The following is a 22,163-nucleotide window of genomic DNA, read 5'->3' as shown; positions in this document are numbered from 1 at the left end:
ATATGCTTTTTTTCCCTTCTGCATTTATTTGATACATTTAGTTGATTTGGAGATTTAGATGAATAAAACAAAATGCAATAAACATACATTATGATGTATTATTATTATAGGTTGAGATATTGTATGATCAGACTTTATTGATCCCTGGGGAGAAATTCACATGCTCCTGCAGTAGAATAATGTTAGGTCCACCTGCAACATTAAAGGGATGCATCATTAAGCATTATCCAATAACATGTATTTTGTTCTGCAATAGGCTGTTCTGCATAATGAGTAATTTACCTTTGATACTTATATGTATGTTACTTTACCTTCTGTTTACTATTTTCTCACAGTTTGCAGATTGTACAGTTCATTTTGAAAATAACTGAAACGGTTGCAGCTCCAGACTGTTTTTAAAATCAGAAACGCCAATGACTCGACTAATCTGGCAGTGACTCAGCCCAGGTCACTCCAACTATGTAAAGAAATCACTGACAATTTCTCAGATCTTCTTTAATAATTATCAAAACACATGTCACACAAATGTAGGGCTAAATATCTAATGTAGCTTCTACAGCTGTATAATAAAGTAGGTGGCTGTAGAGCCCTATTTTGATGGTGTGTGACCCTGCAGCAGCTGTAGTGATGTCCTATTTAAAGCGTGGGGGTTTGTTCATGTGCTCAGGGGTCCTTAATAAACTCTGATGCTTACCAACACAAGCTCAAATTATTATTGAAATAAGACATTCAGATGCAAATCTATGTGCAATTGGGTCTTTTGAGAATCCTGGTAATAAGGGGGCATCTGCTGCACTCCCTGTGGGTAGCCTAACACGTGTGGGTCAAGGATGAGGAGCTGTTAGTCTGACTCCAAAGGTCGTTGATACCGATTTTGAAAACAATTTGATTAGAAATGAAATATATTTTATAATAAAAAAACACAAAAAAACACAGTGATTCATTCCCCACCAGATAAACTCTTCCCTCCATTCACGACCGTCTGCGTCTGTTCAGAAGTCCTGCCAGCCAGACCGCGCCGCGCGTGCGTGAGTTCAATTCTGACCAACATTTCTAAAAATAGCTCGCGGTTGACGTCACTTGGACAAACGTGTATCAGTCGCCTAGCGGTGGGGGGAGGGTTTTTTTCGGGGGGTAGGAGGGCACTCCTGTCAACCGCTGCTCACAGCCAATAGATAGCCTCGCACTCACCGAGATTCCCACGGTTCGGTCGCGCCAAGCCAATTGAGGAGAGCAACCGGAGAAAGTGGGCGAGTACGTCGCCGGGGAGGAGAAATAACCGCTGACGTTCCCGTCGCTTGCTATTTGTAGGGCGGCGGGACGCTGCCGTTGTTGATGGATTGCGAAGGACCAATCAGAGCGATCCGTGGAACACCCGGCCGTAGGGAGGTGGCCAATCCGTATCCTCGCTCTATCTGTCAATCAACCCGCTTCTGGCGAGTAGGCGGGACGTTCGCTCGGCTGTAGTTCCGTCATCTCGCTTCGTCTCCGAGGCTACAGGGGGGCCAATGTTGATTTGGATGAATTCCTGTCGTTGTCGGACCCCGCCGAAGGTCATTTTTAAATAAAAAGCTGGGTTCGTTAACGAAAGGTGGCAGGCTTTTGATTGAGAAGATTGCATCCCCGCCGTCGTTATAGCTGTTTTTCTGCTTTGGGGGGCTGGGGGAGAGGTGGGGAGCCGGGGGGGCCTCGCTCGGAGGGCGATGCTCGGAGGGACACAGGAGAAGACTGGATCCTCCGTGTTCAGGCCAACTGCGCCCGCCGAGGTCGGCCTGGCAGTCCACTGAAGCCCCAGCGAGCGAGATACCACAACGACAGCTCCCCTCCCTCCCTCCTCCGTGGATTTAAACTCCATATCGGTCGCCTGTGGTGGATGACCGTGGAGCGAGTGAGCCCGCTGCACTACGCCGTCTCGCCGTGCACCGCACACGGCAGCTGTCAGGCTACCACAGATCAAGACCTCGGAGGTACCGCTTGGTAACTGATACTGCTGGTTTTAGGAAACGCTGTTCAGACCTAATCGAGCTCAGACCGACTCGACAAGTCTGTAGGGCGGCCACAAAGCCACGGATCACCCGTTGACTAAGTTGTCATCATGGGCAACGCGCCCACGGCCAGGAAGGGCAGCGAGATGGAAAGCGGTGGGTACCGTCGCCAGTACACGTCAGACCCAAAGAGCCCCACGCTCGCTCGGTTACAACCTCCTGAAATGATCAGAGACGATGTGATACAGCAGGCTGTGTTAGCTTTACATAACATACACTGTTCATCAGAGGCCTATTCTTGCTTTCCCATTCATTTTTCATTCATTAAGAGCCACACGTCCACGGCAAGACCGTTGCTGCAAACGAATTAGCTCACGCCATGCAAGCTTTAAAGAACCTGAATGTTGTGAAATGAAGGGGTATTTAATAGATGGGAAGCTAATGCTAAGGTAGGATGAAGCAGGATGTAGGGCTGTTTCCATAGCCAACTGGTCTGTGTGAGCTGCAAAACAGCCAGCAGCAACTGTAAGCTGCAAGCATTCACTGTGCTGAAATATTGGCTGTATAACAACACTGCGTGTGAGATATATCCCAAACACTCAAGGCCTGTTGCTCAATTCCTTGGGAGAGAAATGCTGTGTGTGTGTGTGTGTGTGTGTGTGTGATGGGGGGGGGGGGGTTCTAATGTGAACCTGTGAAAGTCTGCAGGTTTGGCTGAGGTGGTCTTAGTGTTACTGCTGTAATATAAGTCCATTGTGAGGTTACTGTTATGCAGGATGACAGGATGTCAGGGACCACTGGATTGGTGTATTTATTGCATTGTTTATTTACTAGGGGTTTAGTTTTTACCATGACATGTAGGCACAGTACAGGGTCATTTGATTTTACTTCTTGCAGCACTGAGACATAATACCTGTGTGTGTGTGTGTGTGTGTGTGTGTGTGTGTGTGTGTGTGTGTGTGTGTGTGTGTGTGTGTGTGTGTGTGTGTGTGTGTGTGTGTGTGTGTGTGTGTGTGTGTGTGTGTGTGTGTACACATCATATAAAAGTCAGTTTGGGTACATCGACGTGTGCCATAAAGCAGTTGATTTTTTTTTGTAGTTTTATGTGCACAGGTGTTAAGCCTGAAATCCGAAGTTGCATTTAGCCAGTGCAACTGATACAGACACAAGGGGTTTGAAGATATGAACTACAAAACTAAAACTTCATGTTGTTGCTTTAAATGATTATTGGTTGTTTTCAAGTTTGCTTCAATTAAGCCTATTCAGTAGTACTCCACTGATGTATTATTGCACTGCCACAATGTTGGGGCACTTACAAGAGACGGATTTAAAAGATAATTGGAGCAACAAAGACAGAGATAATCCTATAGTGAAGCTTTAAAGGTTTCTACAATTCCCATAATGCAACTCAATGGCATCTTAAACACTAACTTCTTGAACAGATGTTTTAATATTGTCTCGCTAATTAGTTTAGCTTGGTTTTTTTGATTCTCCGTTCACTGTTCACCAACTCGAGGCAACACTCGGTGAGTAATTGATACACAAATGGTCGTTTTGAAGTTGAAGTATTCCTTGAAAGTGGATTTAGAACAAAGTTTGTGTAAAAGTTCCTTGTCTCATTATCATTTTCTTCCTTTCTATGTTCTGTTAACTGGGCTATATTTCCTAAAATACACCAGCTCTCTAAAACTGATATCAGAAAACACTATTTATTTTACACACACACACACACACACACAAGCACACACACACACACACACACACACACACACACACACACACACACACACACACACACACACACACACACACACACACACACCTCTAATGCTTTTCTTGTGATTTTGTCTTCCACAGTCAAGGAGTTCCTTGCTAAAGCCAAAGAGGACTTTCTCAAGAAGTGGGAGAGCCCTGCACAGGTTAGTGTTCAACTAACCACCATGTTTGCATACAAACATAGGGCATACAATGTATGTGTAGTATGACCTCTATGATTCCTCTTGCATTTTAAAAATACCACAAGTCGCTATTGGTTTTTCACCTGCTTTCTGTATTCAGAATCCCCCAAACTGGTATATTTTTTTCTGTTCTGCCAGCTAACACTTGAGGTAAATGTAAATTTCTGTAGGTGATGATTCATTTTCTAATCTTTTCTCTATTATATTGTTTTTTTAAATGGGTGAAGAGTTTGTTTTAAGTGTAATGGACAGCATTTTATAAATTGTGGATTTTAATTTGACCTTTTATGTCTAGACATTTTATAAAGAAAGATTATATTGTAGTTTACACAACAGTTAACAATGTAGTATTCATTTCAACTGTATCATCCAACCCTAGTAATATGATAAAACAACTGGATGTTATGTGTGCTGCTTTGCAACAAAGCTTGACAAAGACAGATTTGACAGACACAGTTAATAAAGTACAGACACATAAGGTCTGTATTAATGTTCATTACATTGTAGAGTTTGAAAAATAACATATTTGACATGTGACAGTGTGGCTGCTCTTTTAATAAAACCTTTATGTAAATAACCCCAGGAGAGCTTTTTTTTTAGGCTGACATATTAATAATAAATAAGACTGGGATCTATATTAACATTCTGTATAGTGAACATGTACCTATGGGTATTGCACTCTATAAACATATTGTAATACCGTAAACACCTATGTTTCATATCCATTATATACACTGTGATTACTGTATATAGTACGCACTTATATTTACAAAATAAAAGTTCACAACCCTCATTGTCCCATTTTCACAAAAATGAACTAACTCTTTTTTTGTTTTGCCTGTTCAGAATACGGCTGGCCTGGAGCAGTTTGAGAGGTTGAAAACCCTGGGCACGGGCTCATTTGGCCGTGTGATGCTGGTGAAGCACAAAGAAACTGGACAGCATTATGCCATGAAGATCCTCAACAAGCAGAAGGTCAGTCTGGGTCAGGAGGGTCACAGTGGAACGGAGTGTGTTTAAACGTAACTGTCATTTAAGGACACCTGCAGGTTGGTCTTAGAAAAATATTGAAATGTCATTGTTGATGTGAAACTTGTACTAAAAAAAAAGCCCCCACTTTGCATGCTGGGCCAAAAATGCAGAGACTTAAATGCAGGTGCAAGCCTTTTGTTTTTGTCCCTTTGAACCTCTTTGAACCTGCTTGTGCTGAAGCAGCTGACGATGTCTTTATGCAGCTCACATCAAATGGAGTCATTTTAGAACCAAATTTAGAATTGAATTGTGCCGCGTTTCCGCCTGTTTCGATCCCTTCCTATGACATTATATTTACAGATAAAATTTGGTAAATGGACTTGCACCGCTCACTGGTACTTGTCGTATTCACACAGACATTCATACACTGATGGCAGAGGCTACCTGCCCATCATCTAATCAAATCTAATCAAAGACGTAAATGTCTGTTTATACTGTATGTGTCTGTTTATACTGTATGTGCTGTATATGCATTTATTACACAGCTTTGTTGAATACTCTATTTCTAATTGTTCAATCATAGCAGTTCACAGTTCCAACCAAATCTGACAGATTTTTTTTTTTTTTTATCAGAAGCCATAAAATCATTTTTAGTCAATGTCATCAATACAATTCTGGATTAGTTTTAGTAGTAGCTGTGTAATAAGCTTCACGTCGGGGTCCTGCATCACCCTGCCGGGGTTCTGTTAGCAATAGCGGTAAATGGTAAATGGACTTGTACTTATATAGCGCCTTTCTAGTCTTCTGACTACTCAAGGCGCTTTCACAGTGTTTGTCACATTCACCCATTCACACTGATGGGGTTCAGTGTCTTGCCCAAGGACACTTCGACATGTGGACCACCCTAATAATAATATTAATAATGACCTTCTCGCTCTACATTATACCTTACATATATATATTTTTTTAATATTTTGACCTCCTGATTTGGCACCTGGAGAGAGACAGTCCTCTCATAAGGCAAAGGCTACTGTCTGCTGGATAAAAGCAAGTGATGTGATTTTTTGTTTTTGGTGCAACCTGATAAGACTATATTTCTCCTACTCCTAATATATTCATAACCTGACTCCGCCAGATAGCTTGATTCTCATGATTCTCATTTGCTCTGCATATCCATCTGGGAACTCTCGTTTGGAGATCTTTTGGAAGCGGCGAAAATACAGTTTGCTGATTGGATAAACCATCTGTCTATCACCAACAACCGGCCAAATCAACCAATCAGATCAATGAAGTGCATGACGTACTAACAGCGTTGGGGCAAAGCTCAGAAAGTAAACAACCTGTCGGTAAAGGATATTTACAGTTTGTGTAACGCAAATTTTCGAATAAAAAGCACAATGACAGGTGCTGGGTCCATATTCCAACAGAAGGATCCAAGAGAAAAAAAACATTAGCGAGGCTTGCTTATCTCATCTGCGGAAGCCACCATGTTGTTTACACTGAACAGTCGCTTCTTGTTTCGTCACACTTAAATCCGCCTCAAAACCAACGCTGATTGGTTCGTTCACTTGGCAAACAGCTCCAAATTTTCTCTGCCACACTTTACCAGACTGATCTGCGAGTAAAATACAATGGAGCTCTTAAGATCAGGACGGTCTCACGAGGCTGACATATTCATCCCATTCAGGCCTGTTTTCCAGTTTGTGCAGCTTTGCACCATAATTGCTGTTTGTTTGTGTGTCTGATTACCAAAAGTGGAGAAAACGTGTTTGCCACACCCATGTTGACTTATATCCAGAATTTCAGCTTGTGTTTGTATATTTTCCAAGTCTCCCAACCTGAAATATCATATCTGACATTTAATATATCAAGTAGCCTTTAAAGCAGTAGTGACCAGAACAAAAAATAGATGTTATTTGAATTTAGATGTTGGTCGTGCAGATACATGTAATGCCATACACTAAATAGATTGTAATATAATAAAATGTATAAAGAGTATAAAGAAAACAGATTGTGTGGTTTCAGAGCATATGTAAACTGCTGTTTTAATCAAATTGGAAGAAAATTATGGTATTGATACTTGGGTAAAGATTATGATGGTGGAAAACATCAATATTAGAAAAAAGCAGAAATAACTCAAAATCCTTTAAGGATGTTTACATTTCCTTTTTTTATAGGACCATGCCCTTTCGGTCTCCATACATTTTTCTATGCAAGCCACAACAAATTGATGCACTTATATGTACTACTTTGTGCCAACCTTAGAACAGTGTTCCAGGGTTCATGTTGAATGGAAACAGAAAACAGTTTTATTTCTCTATCCACCAAGTGTTAAACCAGGGGCAGTTGACTGTTACTGCACATGTTAATAGGCCAAGACTATGCTGCTCTGATGAAACAATATTACAATAATATTCTCCCTCTCTCTTCTTTTCAGGTGGTGAAGCTCAAGCAAATAGAGCACACTCTGAATGAGAAGAGGATTCTGCAGGCTGTCAGCTTTCCTTTTCTGGTGCGGTTAGAGTACTCGTTCAAGGTACGGAGAATTTTAGATGGTGTGTGTTTGTGTCGTTGTGTGTTAATGATTGACTGGATAGATTTTCCTTCCATCCACTCCATCACCTTATCCCATAATTATACCATAATACCAGCTATTCAGTGTTTTTTATCTACATTTTTGTGAAATGTAATCATTTCTTTTTTTTTTTTTCTTTTTTTTTACCTAAGCACACCCACTTGTCTTCTGACAAGTGAACAGTCAACCATCTGCCTAACATGAGAGTGCAGAAACACATACTGCTTAACTGCAAAACGAGTTCAACAACTTTTCACTCTTTTCACTCCGCCTTTGAGTACAGAGTCCATTCACTTCTGCCCTCTGTTGTGATCGTCATGTATCACATTCTCTATAACACTTTATATTGAAGAGTCCTGCCCTTACTGCTGAAGACTCTATTTTTGTATCTGTATGTAAGTGAGTTGTTTATTTGCGTTCATTTTGGTAATATGGTAAATGACTGCCCCTTGAAGGTCTCCCCGCCAAAAAAAGGGGTTATTCTTGCCCCATCCATCCACCCACGGAGCTCCGCAAGTTGCACCTACCATACCGCGAATCCTCAATCCACCCCAAGGGGCTCTGCAAGGTTTTTTTTTCACTGTCTATGTGGGAAAACTAAGTTTAACAAAATATTGATCATAGCATATTAGCTTTTACATTCTTAAAAAAACATCTGGAGTGCCACTCTAAGGTTTTTTTAATGTCATATATTGTTACCTAAGAGAAAAAAGACATAGGCCCTGTGTCCATATAGCATTTTTCTCTGGCAGAGGAGTGCTGGCATAAGGGCACTGGGAAGTGCTTCATCAAAAAAGTTCTGGCTACATGTAGTTTTTTTTTTTCTATTAAAACATTAACATTAGTTAGCTCGGTAGCTAACAGAACGCCTCATTAACAGGAGACTACAAAGCTAGCAACAAGCTTACAATGCAACGCTCATCTTCGAACTTTCGGTAGAAAAGTTCTGCTCCCACAAAACGGGCTTTTCTGTCTTTGTTGTGATTGTTCCCTGAAAAGGAACGACAGTGACGACACCAGCGACTCTCTGAAAGGTTTTCGATTAGAGGGCGCACAGAGTGGTTGCACAAAAAAGTCGGCGCTCTCAGTGTGTGTTTTCTAGGCGGCCATATGCAGCCACATTATGCTCTCACCTCATTTGGAAACAGTTGAGGCAGTGTTTAACTCTAGGTAACTCCTGATGCAATAATCTCTCAATTTACAAAGTCGTCCTTGTCCTTACTTCCATTATCTATGACAATTAATCCTAATAGGGGTGTGTCATCTGCAAATATTATTATATAACAGAGCCACACATTCTCTGTTTTATTCAGCATTTCCACACCCCAGCTTTGTTGTTGGCAGATTGTAATAACCCATCTGATGGCCACGCTCCAATTAAAGCTTTATTCTGGTTAAGCTGTTCAGATGCCCCTTGACGCCCTGGGATTGAATATCCTTGAAGCTTCAAATAAACCAATTAGAATTTCCCTGTCCACGTGTCTCTCCTGCACACTGGTGGAAGAGTCAACAACAATTGTGTTATTTATCTCTCTGAAGAACTTCTCTAAAGAACATATCTTTTGCATACCACGTTTTGGAAATGTATAGCTCCTTTTTCACACATATACTGCAAACCTGAAATGATCTAGACATTACAAAGAGGAGCTGTATGTGAGAACGCAAATGTCGGATATCAAACGGTCTTTAACCTCCCAGCTCCCTTGTCCAAAGTCTGTGTAATGTCCGATTAAGTCCATGCGTGGATTGAGCAACTCATTGCTGGGAGATTTCAAAGTGAGCGAGTGGGTGTGTTGATGACGTTAATATCACACAACTCCTGCGAAACCGTAAGAAAACAAACATATGACGGAAGAAGAAGGGTGATTTACACTAATACAGCAATAAAAACATATAACTGCAGAAACAATGAAATTGGGGAACGTTTGTCAGAAAATTCAAGAAACGTCGACACCAAACGGAGTACTTTGTGTAGTTGGGAACACCTACTCGGTCTGACACAGAAAATCTCATGTTGTGAGCAACACGTGGAAAGGGAAACTTTGCTCAAACACCTTAAAATAGAAAGAAAACACCTTAAAATAAACACAGTTATAGGCACTTTTTCCTTAGGGATTTTATATGGTAATAACTGTAATAAGTCAGTGGATTCATACCATATTTTTAAAATAGTATTTAATCTTTATTTAACCAGGAAAAATGAATCATTGAGACTATACATTTCTTTTTCAAGAGTATCCTGGCCAAGACAGTGTAAAGTAAAACCATTTCAGGCATAACACAAATGTATAATGATTAAAGCAATTCTTACCTTTCTTGCATGTCTCACAGCGCTTCCCTCGAAAGTCCCACCCTCTTCCCCCTGCCTGACCTCTGACGCTCCCTCCTCCCCGACACGTGCGGTGAGAGAGAAATGCTGCGTTCTAGTGCCATGGGAAGTCTGATGTTATGGACCTTAAACTAGGCAAAGTGCACTGGAATGCCTGTCAAAGTGGAACCTCCTTCTATCGAATTCAGGGGGGGGTCGACCTACCTCGAATTTGCCTAGTTAGAGGTCCGAAACTTCGGACTTCCCATGGCACTTGAACGCAGCAAGAGCAGCTCAAGTGAAACAGAGCGACAGATGACAGGCAGGAGGCTCAGTAAATAATGACGGCTTCCAAGTCTTTTAGCATCGCTCTAAATGCGTCCAATTAGACCAGCTCCCGAAGATGCAGGTGGTTTTTGTAACTGGTTCCAATCAGAGGGAGCAGCGTACTTAAACGTTCTTTTGTGTTTTTGTGTGTCTGTGTTAATGTGTGTGTGTGTGCGTGAGTATCACTAACAGCTCCTCTGTCTTCCCTTCCCCAGGACAACACTAACCTCTACATGGTGATGGAATATGTACCAGGTGGAGAGATGTTCTCCCATCTACGGAGAATTGGCAGATTTAGGTTAGTGTCTGTATGCAATGGAGTTTACGTGAAATTTACAGCCAGAAGCATTTTATAGGCACAAACAGAGGAGAACTGTTGGGCTCTGTAATCTAAATTAGGCTCTGTCCTACTTTTATTCTCTTGTTGTCCATTTCATTCTATTCTATATAGCTCTGTTTTAGCGCTACCCTGCTAGTGTTATTTAGCTATGTTCATCTCTGTTGCATTCTGTACTGTACGTTGCACTAAATTGCTCTATTTCTGTTAATTTGTGTGTGTGTGCACAGTGAGCCCCATGCTCGGTTCTACGCTGCTCAGATCGTTCTAACCTTTGAGTATCTGCACGCTTTGGACCTGATCTACAGAGACCTGAAACCTGAAAACCTGCTCATAGACCAACAGGGCTATATACAGGTACGCCTGATGAAGCAATACAAAAAAAACTGATCAAAAATAACTAAGTAAAAAATGTTTGTTTGTTTTTTTTGTACAATCTTGCATGTATTCATATGACTTGTCTTCAAAGGCACACATAAGGCCTACATTAATCATTGTACATCAGTGGGAGTTCATAAGTGATGCTAGACTATGTCAGCCACTCTCAATGTCTCAATGGCTGTTGAGATTTCAGACTTTCTAAAGATGCAGACTGGCACAGCTCTATGTTTGCTAGGGAATACTCCTCACAGCTCAAATTTTGGGCTTTAACTGGTTTTAACTGTGAAAATCGTTAACTCCAATGTAGTTGATATCAGGGCTGAAACAATTACTTGAGTTACTCGATTACAAAAACTAATTGAGGCAAAATCTCTGCCTCGATGATTCGTTAAATTCGTTAAAGCGTTATGCTGCCTGATCAGTGCAGGGATCATTGTTCCACACCACTACATCCTGAAAAGGCAGAGAATAAGTTTGGGATCATTTCAAACTTAAAAAAGAAGCCAAAAAGGTGCAATGTGTCCACTGCAAACTAGAACTGTTAAACCCCAACAGCACAACTTCGATGATTCAGCGTCTGATCCTAAAGCAGCCCGTTGTTAACGACATTCCTAATTTCTATTTCTAATTCATTTTCTAAATAAATCGGTTTGACTTTGAAACCTGTTTGAGTAAACACGTGCGTCATGTAGAATTTTATGCACTACTTTAAATTGTTTCAGTAGTAAACTAGTAAACACCCACATCTCGTCTCTCTCTCTCTCTCTCTTCCCCCTCATGCACACGTGCACACTCAAACACAAACAAACACACACACACCCCCACCCCTGTTAGGTTACCACACCAAATAGGCATACCCCGGACATAATATATATTTTTGCAAAATAAGGCAAATTATTAAAAAGAATAACGCAAAATTATAATATATATTTTTTATCCGATTACTCAGATTAATCAATGGAATAATTCGTATAATACGTGATTACAAAAAGATTTGATAGCTGCAGCTCTATATTTATTGGGTCTTAAACTACGTTTTTTTTCCAATTCATTTGCACATCTTCAGAAAATTCTCACGTTTCAGAATCTGGAACCAGGAAATCTTTGACATTTTTGCTTGAAAAATGAAATAAATTATAAATAGATGATCAAAATAGCTGCCAACTCATATTCTGTCATTAACGTAATTGATTAATTCAATTAATTGATGCAGCTCTAATATTTATTGGCCAGCAATCACAGTCTGATGTATAGCTGCAGTGCTAACATTGGCCACGCAAACTAGCCAGCTAATGCTTTTTGGCTGATACAACAAAGCGAAACGTAGTTTGCCACAACATAACCTTCACCAACATTTTACAAACCCACAATGCTACTCTCTGTGTGCTGTCTTTCAAGTTGTTCATCATTTTATACAGGGATAAAATACACAGATAATACTTTAAATGTGAGGCATGCTAACTTTGGATCAATTTTTGATTTTCTGGCCTTTTGTGCTGATTCATTTTCTTCGCCCTTGTCTCTAAAACAATTGCCTGACTGAGCACATACATGACTCGAGTAAACGCACTAATGAACGTGCATCGTTTCAGTTCTGACTGTATAAATATCACTGATGTAAAAAATTACATTTTTAAACATTTAGTTATTTATTTTGGGGCAGACTTTTTGCTGCTTGTTTTCCTCGGTATGCTTTTCTATTTTTTGTGAAAGAAAGTGGTTGCCGCTGATGGCAGCCAAAGGCCAAGAATTGGTTGGCGCTTTCTCAAAATGGTTGCACATGACAAACTGGCAACCATAACTGTCGAGCCCTGGGTAACTTGGGGTAGTTATGAAAAGTTATTAAATATGAGATATTATTATTATTATTGGTTTATTTAAAAGGGGACAGTGCAATTTCATAAAACACATGATTACACATGATTAAAAAAGCCAGAATTAGCCAGAAGGCTAGTTTTCTTCTGTAGTCCCCTGGCCATGATGTGAAAAGGCAATAAAAATGACAATACAGATACAGATTACAGATATTGTTACCATTGTTATACTGCTGCCACAGGAGTATCATTATAGAACTCTATCAGTTACATACTTAAACCGGAGAGACACCTCAAAGTTATGTGTAAAATCACAGAACTTGCAAGCAACCTGGATATTATTTTTAGTGATCCATTGGTTATGTTAACAGTCATTATAGCATCGTAGGGATGAAAGGAGTCCATGGGGCATCAAACAGGTTTTAAAGAAAGTGGGTTCAGCTCTGTTTTTCCTGTACAACTAGATGCATGCAGTTTGCAGTGCATTTTATGAAAATAACTAAATGTATTTAAAAAGCAGAACATTTGGGAATCTATTAGTGCATATTTAGAAAGATTTGTGTCCCAGAAATACAAACAATATAAAGGTGTTTGTCCCACACCTTAATCTGTGATGTCACACAGACATGGAAGTGTCTAGAAACAAACATCTACCGAGAGAGTGCACAAGTACAATTATGATGGTGGTGCGTAGTTTGCAATTATCTGTTTGCTGAGTTGTGTACCGACACATAAAGGTTGTGTTGTAGCTCATATTCTGCTGCTCTCTAGTGGTGGACCTGGAATAATTCCATTACTGCCCCAATGTCCCCTGTTTCCTCTGTCTGTCATGTCATCTGTCTGTGCCTCTCGAGATTATGTCTTCTTATTTTGTTCATGCTTGCAATCTCATTAATTGTCTCTCTCGTTCCCTCTCTCAGGTGACAGATTTTGGCTTTGCCAAACGTGTAAAGGGCCGGACCTGGACACTGTGTGGCACCCCAGAATATCTGGCCCCAGAGATTATTCTCAGCAAGGTGAGCCGCCATTGTTTTTTGTTTTTATTTAATCTTATGAACTGTCAGTTATGTTTCCTTTCAAAACAAGATACTCTGCATTTGAACAAAAAATTATGGCATCTTTGCTTACTCTTTTCCAACAAGATGGTTGTTTATTTGAGTTGGCAGAATTTTAAGACATGGTTGCTGTTATTTCAGAAACATTGATTCAAAACCTAAAGAGGTATTTATTACTGGTATATAGTTTCATCAGTTCCGACTAGCCAGCCTGTGTACGCTACAGTAATGAGAGCATAATCCTGCTCTCCTTTTGGATCAGAAATGTGCCTTTATAATTGTGAAAACATGTCAAAGTTTGATTTTGTTTGATGCTATTTAAATGCAGTAGTGGTGTGACGACAATGATGCCATCTTTAATGATAGACAGTTATTTTCTCTTTGTAGGATGTCCCTGAATGGGTCTCATCTTAGGTAAAATACCACAAAATCATAGATGGGACACACAGAGTATGTTGGAAAAATAAGATTCATATGAGTATAGGATGAATTAAGTTTAATACTGCTAAAAAAAATACCTTCAAAAACAACATTTGACATCTAATCCCTAACTATAATCTGTCTAACTGTCTTCCTTGTTATTTCCATCAGGGGTATAACAAGGCAGTAGACTGGTGGGCGCTGGGCGTACTCGTCTATGAGATGGCAGCGGGGTACCCACCTTTCTTTGCCGACCAGCCCATTCAGATCTATGAAAAGATCGTATCAGGGAAGGTGAGTCTGACTCTCTGATTGCCACTTTGTGCTTTATATTTACAGTACACCTACATTTTGGAAAGAAACAAAAATGCCCAAGTTATTCCAGAGTAGCTTTTTCAGTTTTGGGTCAAGCACGCCCCTGTATACTTTAAATACAGATACCAAATTTATCCTCCTTGCCCAAAGTGTAGCACCTCCCCCTCAGAAAACTCTGGGTACCATGTTAACTTGAGCATACACTTGCATCTCCGTCTACAGTGACACCGCCGACCATCATTACGGTGCAAGGTGACTCACCTGTGTACAGACTCATTGTTATTGGGTCTAGTTCACATGGTCAGTTGACCACTATAGTCAAGCTTGTGAGTGTCTTGCACCTGTGTCGGCCACCTGGTGTTCAACCCGTGGTCATGGAGGTGGTTCTGGATGATCTGCCTGGATACTCTGGTACCCCCACCGACCCTCCGCTTTGATTGTAGCTGCGCAGCACTTTGCTTCATATTGTCTCAGGGCTTATCGTCTGAGGTCACCTACGGTCTTAGTGACACTAGGAGCGCCACTCCCGGGTCTATCCCTATTGACTTTTTCATCTAAGGCTGATAAAGACACATTCATTCAGTTATTTTCATTTTTATTTTGGTTAGACTTTTAATTTAATTTTAAAGAAAGCTGCGTCTCTTTTCTGTGCTAATAATATGATTTTATATATGAAGAAGACACTCTTAAATAATTCTGTTGCATGTCAGGGTGCACCCGTGGGGCCTACACCGACGCACAAATGTAACACCCACATACACACAAAAAATGTACTTTTCAATGTATGTGTATAGTGTGTATAATGCATATTTACGTTACATAGTACATATCTAATGTCCTATATGAGATTTATAAGCTTTAGACACAGTTTTTGTTTTTTAAGCTGTAGATCATTTACAATCAGTGTCCACGCTGTGATGACTACTTTCTTAGTTTTCTTTGGGTAAAGTTTGAGTTTCAGCCATGTTGGATACCGCTAGTCATACAAAATATAACTTCTTATTGTATTTATTCCAGACAAACTGTTGTTGCTGATGTCAGCGTTGTAAAATGCATCACTTCTTCATCACTGAGGCTCCTTTGAGCAGGCCAGTGTGAATCTGGGTTTCAGGGCATTCCTGAAAGCACTATTCTCAGCCATACTTCCCCAGTTCAATAAAAGTTGTAAAAAACTGTAATTTATTTCATAAAGTGTCTTTCAGTTTCAATATTCTTGTGTCAAACAGCAGGACTATCAAATTAAACAGCACACTTAACACTTAAACAGCCTTTCCCCACGATTATTATTGTCTTTCTCTCATACCTCAGGACTGACTAGTTGAAGGCGGTTAGATACTTTCTCTTTCTTTAAAGATGTATTTAAATCGTGAGGGATTCAGAATCTGCATGAAATTTTACAGCTGCTTCATTCTTCTTCTTGTCTTCTGTCTCAGGTGCGTTTTCCATCTCACTTCAGTTCAGACCTGAAGGACCTTCTGAGGAACCTGTTACAGGTGAAAACAAATATTTCAATGTTGTCCATATTGTAAATAGTGAGTTTCCATGTCTTATTTTAGTATAAAACAGGTTGAGGTGCTGTAGAAATACTTTGAAAGTATCAAAGAGACAGGCGCTAAAACGGAACGTTTCAGACAGACAGGATGAGAAAAATACAGCTTGAACATTAAAGCATGTAAACATGTTCTAGTAGAAACCCAATATACAAATATGAACTTGAATATGATCAGGATATGGGACCTTTAAGGCTACCTATACTTTTCTGTGTGTTAAGAATTTATTTTAATATTATTAGTGAGGAAAATGTCTTGTTATTATTCTCAGGTGGATCTAACAAAACGTTACGGAAACCTTAAGAACGGTGTCAACGACATCAAGGGACACAAATGGTTTGCAACAACTGACTGGATTGCCATCTACCAGAAAAAGGCAAGTGTATCTGTGAGTGTATATGCCGTGTGGATGTGTTAACTTCCCTTACGGAAAGTTCACTTCTCCAACTGGTGCTTTTAATTGTCTACAGGTGGAAGCTCCCTTCGTTCCCAAGTTCAAAGGACCAGGCGACACCAGCAACTTCGACGACTACGAGGAGGAGGAGATCCGTGTCTCCTTCACTGAGAAATGTGCCAAGGAGTTTGCGGAGTTCTAGAGTTAGAGAGCGAGAGAGGAAGAAAGAAGGATGTAGGGAGAGTCAAAGGTAGGCTGGTCAAGTGGGAGACGTAAGGAGAGAGTACTGTCTCCTGTCCAATCACAAGCACCAGCTACAAAACGAGGGGGAAAATGGGATATAGAATTGAAAAAGAGCAAGGAGACTGATAACCAGCAGTGTTGCCTTTTCTGTTGCGTTTCTGTTGTATTTTATTTATTATTCTGTCTTATTTATGGATCCCTTTATAATGAAGGTGTGCTTCAGATTCACGGATGTTGGGAACCCCACTTATTTAGAGTCGCCTCTACACATTTCACCCAAGATCTTACCGGCTCTTTTATCATTTAATTCATCGTTTAGTCACTTTTGGGCCACATCACAGTTAAAGCAGTCAGTCTGTTCTAATCTCCTGCAGCCTGTCAATCATTACATGAAGACCATTGAGTCGTACAAGTTGAAGTCCCAGTCTGCACAAAGGTTTCTTCACCTTAAACCGATAACTGGCTAACTTGCTCTTTCTCTGGTGAGAGGAGCATTAAGGTGAACATTTGAATGAATCACAGTCATATGCACTTCAATAACATAACAATATTTCTGTTTTGCAGTCATTTTTTTCATTTAAACATTTCAACCTTTACCTTTTCTTATCGTAGACCTCATACGTCAAACAAGTTTCGGTCAGCGACAGATGACACTTAAGGGGGAAGAAGTCAATTATGTTTACTGTGTAACGCCATCTATACTTCTCATCATTGTCAGCATAGCCAGGCTTTGTGCACTCAATTTTTAAATGTTACTTGATACTAGCAGCTCCAATTATATCATGTCACGCTAAGAAAAAAGGGAATTTGGATAAGGGAATGGATATATCCCAGTTTTAATGGTGTGGTGAAAGAACACCATAACATAATGGTATCTCAGGTTTGAACATATCACTTAATAAGACATTTTATCAACTTAAAGCATTGGGATTAGTAGGGAAAAACCTGGGAGACACTTGCTTATGGTATAGATTTGGGAATTTGAGGTTCTGTTTAGCACCAAGAGGAGCATAAGGGAATATTAAGACTTCCGGTTAGCTTATTCCATAGTTTCCCCTTCCAGAAGATTTGGTTTTGCTAACTCTACAACTCTGTTTGGTCTTAACAGCACTGACTGTCTCTACTCAGAGCTCTCTTAATAGTGAAGTTGATGTGGCATTCTGAATGAACCATTTGGCCCTCACCAACTCCAGCTAAAGGAGACCATCTGAGGCAGACTACCTCAAATTGCTTCAGTCTGATGGTCACCGGAGCACTTTGACCAGTCATTGAAGGTGGTCTTTTCTAGAAACCTATTTTCATGTTTATCTCCCAAGCAAGCAGCTCTCGCCTCTTGTCACTTGCAGAGTTTGACCACACTCCATGTGACAGTCTTTTATTGGCAGCAACTTTATTCCCATCTCTGTCTGTACATGCAGAGTAAATTTAGTTATCCATGTGGTGAGAATGACAGGTACTTCATTGAACAAGTTAGAAAAAGGTAGATCACCTGGAGGGTATTAAAGCTAGTACTGTGAGGTCACAAAACGGATCTTAGTACACAGTATACAAGCCGTCTGGATAGAGTGCACGACACATAGCTCTTTAGGTTTTTAGTGCCTCTTTAGCTCCTGAGCTATGATGGCAAAGTACTTCAGCAATGCCCAAAATGGTGGCCGTTGTCAGAATTGTCAAATAAAACAAAGTGACACAGTTTTCTCTGATCGCATTAATATCCAGATAGTTTTTACTCACACACATCCTTCCTGTCCAAAACAGTTCAGATGTTATAACAAGCCTTTTCTCAGAGTTACACATTTTTAATGTGTAATTGTGTGTGTGTGTGTGTGCGTGTGTATATATACATATATCAAATGATACACTCAATTACACATACATCAGACATATGGTATTTAAAATGAGCTACCATTAATGATCTGTTCAAGTCTGTTCATAGCTGGGTTAACCAGCTAGCGGGGCCCTGGGCCCCTATGAACCTGCCATTCCTCCCACTCTCTGAATTATGTACAGTTTCACTATGCTGGAATATTACATGGCCCCAGGTTAACTGTCTGGTGATTTGATTTAAACTCAAATTAATTTAAGAACACACAATGTAAGCGGGGCACTACAAGAAATAATGAAAGGGCTTTTAAAGAATCAGTATTGCACTTGTATGAAACTTGCAAGAGTCTTGCAGCAGAGGCCTAGATACCTTAACTGTTTAATGCTTGTGATGATGGAAAAGATGGGAAAGATTTACAATGGATTTGTGAGTGTTGACACCGTCACCGACAACTTTTCACATGGCTTGTGAACCCGTCTAAGATGAGGCCCTAGACATGAGCTAAAGAAGAAGCAGGATCTTAAGTCCCTTCATAGTGCAGTTGATACTGTGCTTTAGTACAGCGTATTCCCAAACAAAGTTATAAACCAACTGCCACAGTGAACCTGGGGCCTTTGGGGTCCGGGGCCGCGGGCAGTAACCCTCTTTGCCAGGTTGCTAATCCAACCCTCGCCAATGTCCAGTATAAATGCTTTAGACAGAGCAGTTTTCTATTAGAGAAATGAGTCGCACACAAGGCAACCAACTTATGACCAGACGGGTCTATCCCCTCCCCTATATACCCCAACTTTCCAAATTCTTCTTTCTCATTGAGGTGTAACTGCTGAAATAAACATTTCACTGATCATTCGGAAGTCCAAATCATATTGGCAGATGGATGGTGGCAAGAGCTGCATGGTGGATACACACCTACTTGTAGTTATCAGCTGACTTATTGGTTATTATGGACTAATTTACCAACCTTTGATTATTATTATTATTATTATTATTATTATTATTATTATGACATTGTTGTAAACCACTTGTTGAGACTTCTCATTCGCTGTATTTCCTCCATGTCAAGTTTAATGTTGACTATATCATCATGGACAAAATGTTTGAAGTTATAATACCATATTATTCCGTGTCTCCTCGATGTTTTTTTTTTTCTTGCAATGATAGAACTTCCTCTCGATGCAGGCACAATGCTGGTACATACTGTCGCACTTTTTAGGGAAATGAGACCCCAGTGTAAACCATGTTAACCCCAGCCACACACACACACACACACACACACACAAACACACACTGCAAAGGGAAGCGTCTAAAGTCACGGGAACAGTGACATAAAAACACGAAGTGTAATATTTTGCAACATGAGTATCATTCCAATAAAGTTTTACTTGTAAAATTCTACTGAGCTCGCGTGTGTTGTCTGGGTATGTGCTTATTTGATAGTTCAGCTGCTGTGAGTTTGGGTGAATTTTCATTGAGGACATATCTGAAATGTAGTGAGGGTTGTAGCCAGGAGGTCAGACATCCATCACTGCCGCCTAATGCGCAAGGAGCCGTCATCCCCCATCTGTTAACCGCCTCAATCTTATTCACCATGACGCTTCAACAACACGACCCTCGCTGCTTCATGTGTTAAAAGCAGATGTTATAATAAACTGCGAGCTGATCAGATCGAGACTGCAAACATCGCTCCGATGCGTTAAAACAAACCAAAAAACAGACAATTCCACCTTAAATGCCATTTACGTTTGTCGATGGAGATCTAGGCGCCATCTTCGGTCCACCTTAAGCGCACAATGTGGCCAACAAACGAAAGCGTATACCAGCCAGGCTTCCGTCCTTCATTCTCGAGCGGGGGATCGCACTCTGGCTTCCCCAGCTTTGACACAGCAGCGTCACTTGTGAAACAGCAGAGAGAGAGAGAGAGAGAGAGGGAGGAGGGGGGAGACGCACTCGGGCCAAACCCCATCCGCACCAACAGGAGAAAGATGTCCGAGCCCAATAAGTACCGAGAGTGGATCCTGGAAACAATCGACTCTCTCCGCTCGAGGAAAGCCCGTCCGGATTTGGAGAGGATTTGTCGAATGGTCCGGAGACGGCACGGGTCGGACCCGGACCGAACCAGGACCGAACTGGAAAAACTGATTCAAGAGCAGACGGTGCTCAAAGTTAGCTACAAGGGGTCCATTTCGTACCGAAATGCGGCGAAGGTGCAGAGGAAAAGCAGAAAGAAGAGTGAGTTTGGCAGCAGCGGCGGCGGCGGCGGCGCGGAGGCAGCGAGGGAGCGGACCAAACACGACCATCTGAACAACAACGGCGACAACAGCGCGCACAGCTTTTCCGACCAGGAGGAGGGAGAGGAGGACTCCGAGCCCAGCCCAGACCCCCACACTCGAACACCGGCCAGCGACGCCGCCGATAAGAAGCTCAAACCTGCCTCCGGTCTGAGTAGCGGAAACGAGGTCCTCAGTTGTGGCGCAACAACGGGCTGCGCTGTCGGGAGCGGCTGCACAGAGGAGAAAGCAAGTGCTCCGGGAGACAAGGGATTAGGACAGCAGGGAGCGGGGGACTGCCCGTCGCCCGGTCTCATCGGTCACGGGGCAAACACACGCGGCGACGGTGATGCCAGCGGCAGGTTAACACCGAGCAAAGCTGATGCGCGAGAAAAAGAGCCGAGTTCGTCCGGGGATGACACCCAGAACAAAACTTGCGCCGACAAGCAGACTGTGCCCCTCAAGCCCAAACTTCGATGGGTTGGAGTCGGTGTCGGGGGCACCAAAACAGCGGGGAGCCACGCCAACAACTCCGACCTGGGCGACAGATTGGTGGCTTCTGTTCGCAGCCTGTCCGAGAAGAGCATCCGAGGGGGCTCCGCCGCGACCAGAGGCCACATCGCGAAGCCGCTCGGGCTGAAGGAGATTTTGGGCTACCTGAGCAGCCAGGACCGGCTGTCGGAGGAGAAGCTGACCCGAGGCAAAGTCAAAGTGGTCATGGAGAGAGAGGTGGCGAGGGGCAGGCTGCGCAGGACCCGCTGCGGGAACATTACTCTTCCTCTGAGGGGGGTGGTGGTGGAGGAGCCGATGCCGAATAATGCGTCCGCTGACAGACTTGTAAAGAGCGCGCTGCAGGATAAGCACACAGGGAAAAAGGTAGACACAACTTAATATTTCCAACACGTCCTGGTGGTACGGGGGCGCTGAACTGCGCTGACTTGATGGCTCGCTGATAAATTAATGATCACTGGGGGTTAAACCCGCACACATGAACGGCACCAGGCAGCCAATTATTTGTGTATTTGTGTGTCATCGATGTTTCAAATGCAAGAAGTGTGTGAGGAGATTAGGCACATTAATTGTTATTTCTACAGGCTAATTGTCAGGGGGATGCGATCGTGCCTGTGTTACGTTTGTCCTCTGTAGCCTTTGTGTGTGTGTGTGTGTGTGTGTGTGTGTGTGTTTGTGTGCGTGTGCTTCCTGCACAAAAGGAGCAGACTCCGGCTTCCCCGTTCTCCTGTAAGGATGAGCGCGCGCCCCATTAAAAAAGAGCGTCCCTACATGGCGGCGCGAGCACGAGCTGGTGCAGTTAGTCGTTGCCACATCACTACTATTTTGGGGGTCAATAACATTTGAATTTCTCTCTCAGGAACTTTAGCTGCGCGGAACAGTGTCTGGGCCTGCCGCGCGGTAAAGGCGGCGTCTCTCTAAACTTGA

At 41.9% G+C, this 22,163-nt stretch overlaps 2 protein-coding genes across 2 annotated transcripts in view; both read left to right on the top strand.

Annotated features, from left to right (window-relative positions):
• The first annotated feature begins 1,723 nt into the window (after nucleotides 1-1,723).
• On the top strand, nucleotides 1,724-19,673 carry LOC310958979 (cAMP-dependent protein kinase catalytic subunit alpha). The gene is made up of 11 exons (XM_083930142.1): nucleotides 1,724-2,141; nucleotides 3,843-3,904; nucleotides 4,790-4,918; nucleotides 7,353-7,451; nucleotides 10,341-10,423; nucleotides 10,693-10,819; nucleotides 13,578-13,673; nucleotides 14,304-14,426; nucleotides 15,881-15,940; nucleotides 16,269-16,373; nucleotides 16,468-19,673. The coding sequence occupies exons 1-11, from the start codon at nucleotides 2,096-2,098 to the stop codon at nucleotides 16,591-16,593; spliced, it is 1,056 nt and encodes a 351-aa protein (XP_083786268.1). The 5' UTR covers nucleotides 1,724-2,095; the 3' UTR covers nucleotides 16,594-19,673.
• A 768-nt stretch (nucleotides 19,674-20,441) lies between these two features.
• Nucleotides 20,442-22,163, top strand: part of samd1b (sterile alpha motif domain containing 1b) — a gene marked incomplete at both ends in the record, with an annotated part of 7,757 nt that continues 6,035 nt past the window's right edge. The window contains one exon of the mRNA XM_083926490.1: nucleotides 20,442-21,602. Coding sequence (XP_083782616.1) covers nucleotides 20,442-21,602 — 1,161 coding nt within the window. The remainder of the gene's footprint in view (nucleotides 21,603-22,163) is intronic.

The sequence above is a fragment of the Echiichthys vipera genome (genome assembly GCF_963691815.1).
Source record: "Echiichthys vipera genome assembly, chromosome: 2".
In the NCBI taxonomy this organism is placed as follows: domain Eukaryota; kingdom Metazoa; phylum Chordata; class Actinopteri; order Perciformes; family Trachinidae; genus Echiichthys; species Echiichthys vipera.
Note: the sequence above shows the minus strand (reverse complement) of the source record. Positions and strands in the feature narration are given on the sequence as shown.

Excerpts from the sequence above, each read along its gene's own strand:
- LOC310958979 (XM_083930142.1), top strand. The coding sequence starts at position 2,096 with ATGGGCAACGCGCCCACGGCCAGGAAGGGCAGCGAGATGGAAAGCG. Across the intron at positions 7,452-10,340 it reads GGTTAGAGTACTCGTTCAAG|GACAACACTAACCTCTACAT; the intron begins GTACGGAGAATT and ends TCCCTTCCCCAG. Across the intron at positions 16,374-16,467 it reads TTGCCATCTACCAGAAAAAG|GTGGAAGCTCCCTTCGTTCC; the intron begins GCAAGTGTATCT and ends AATTGTCTACAG.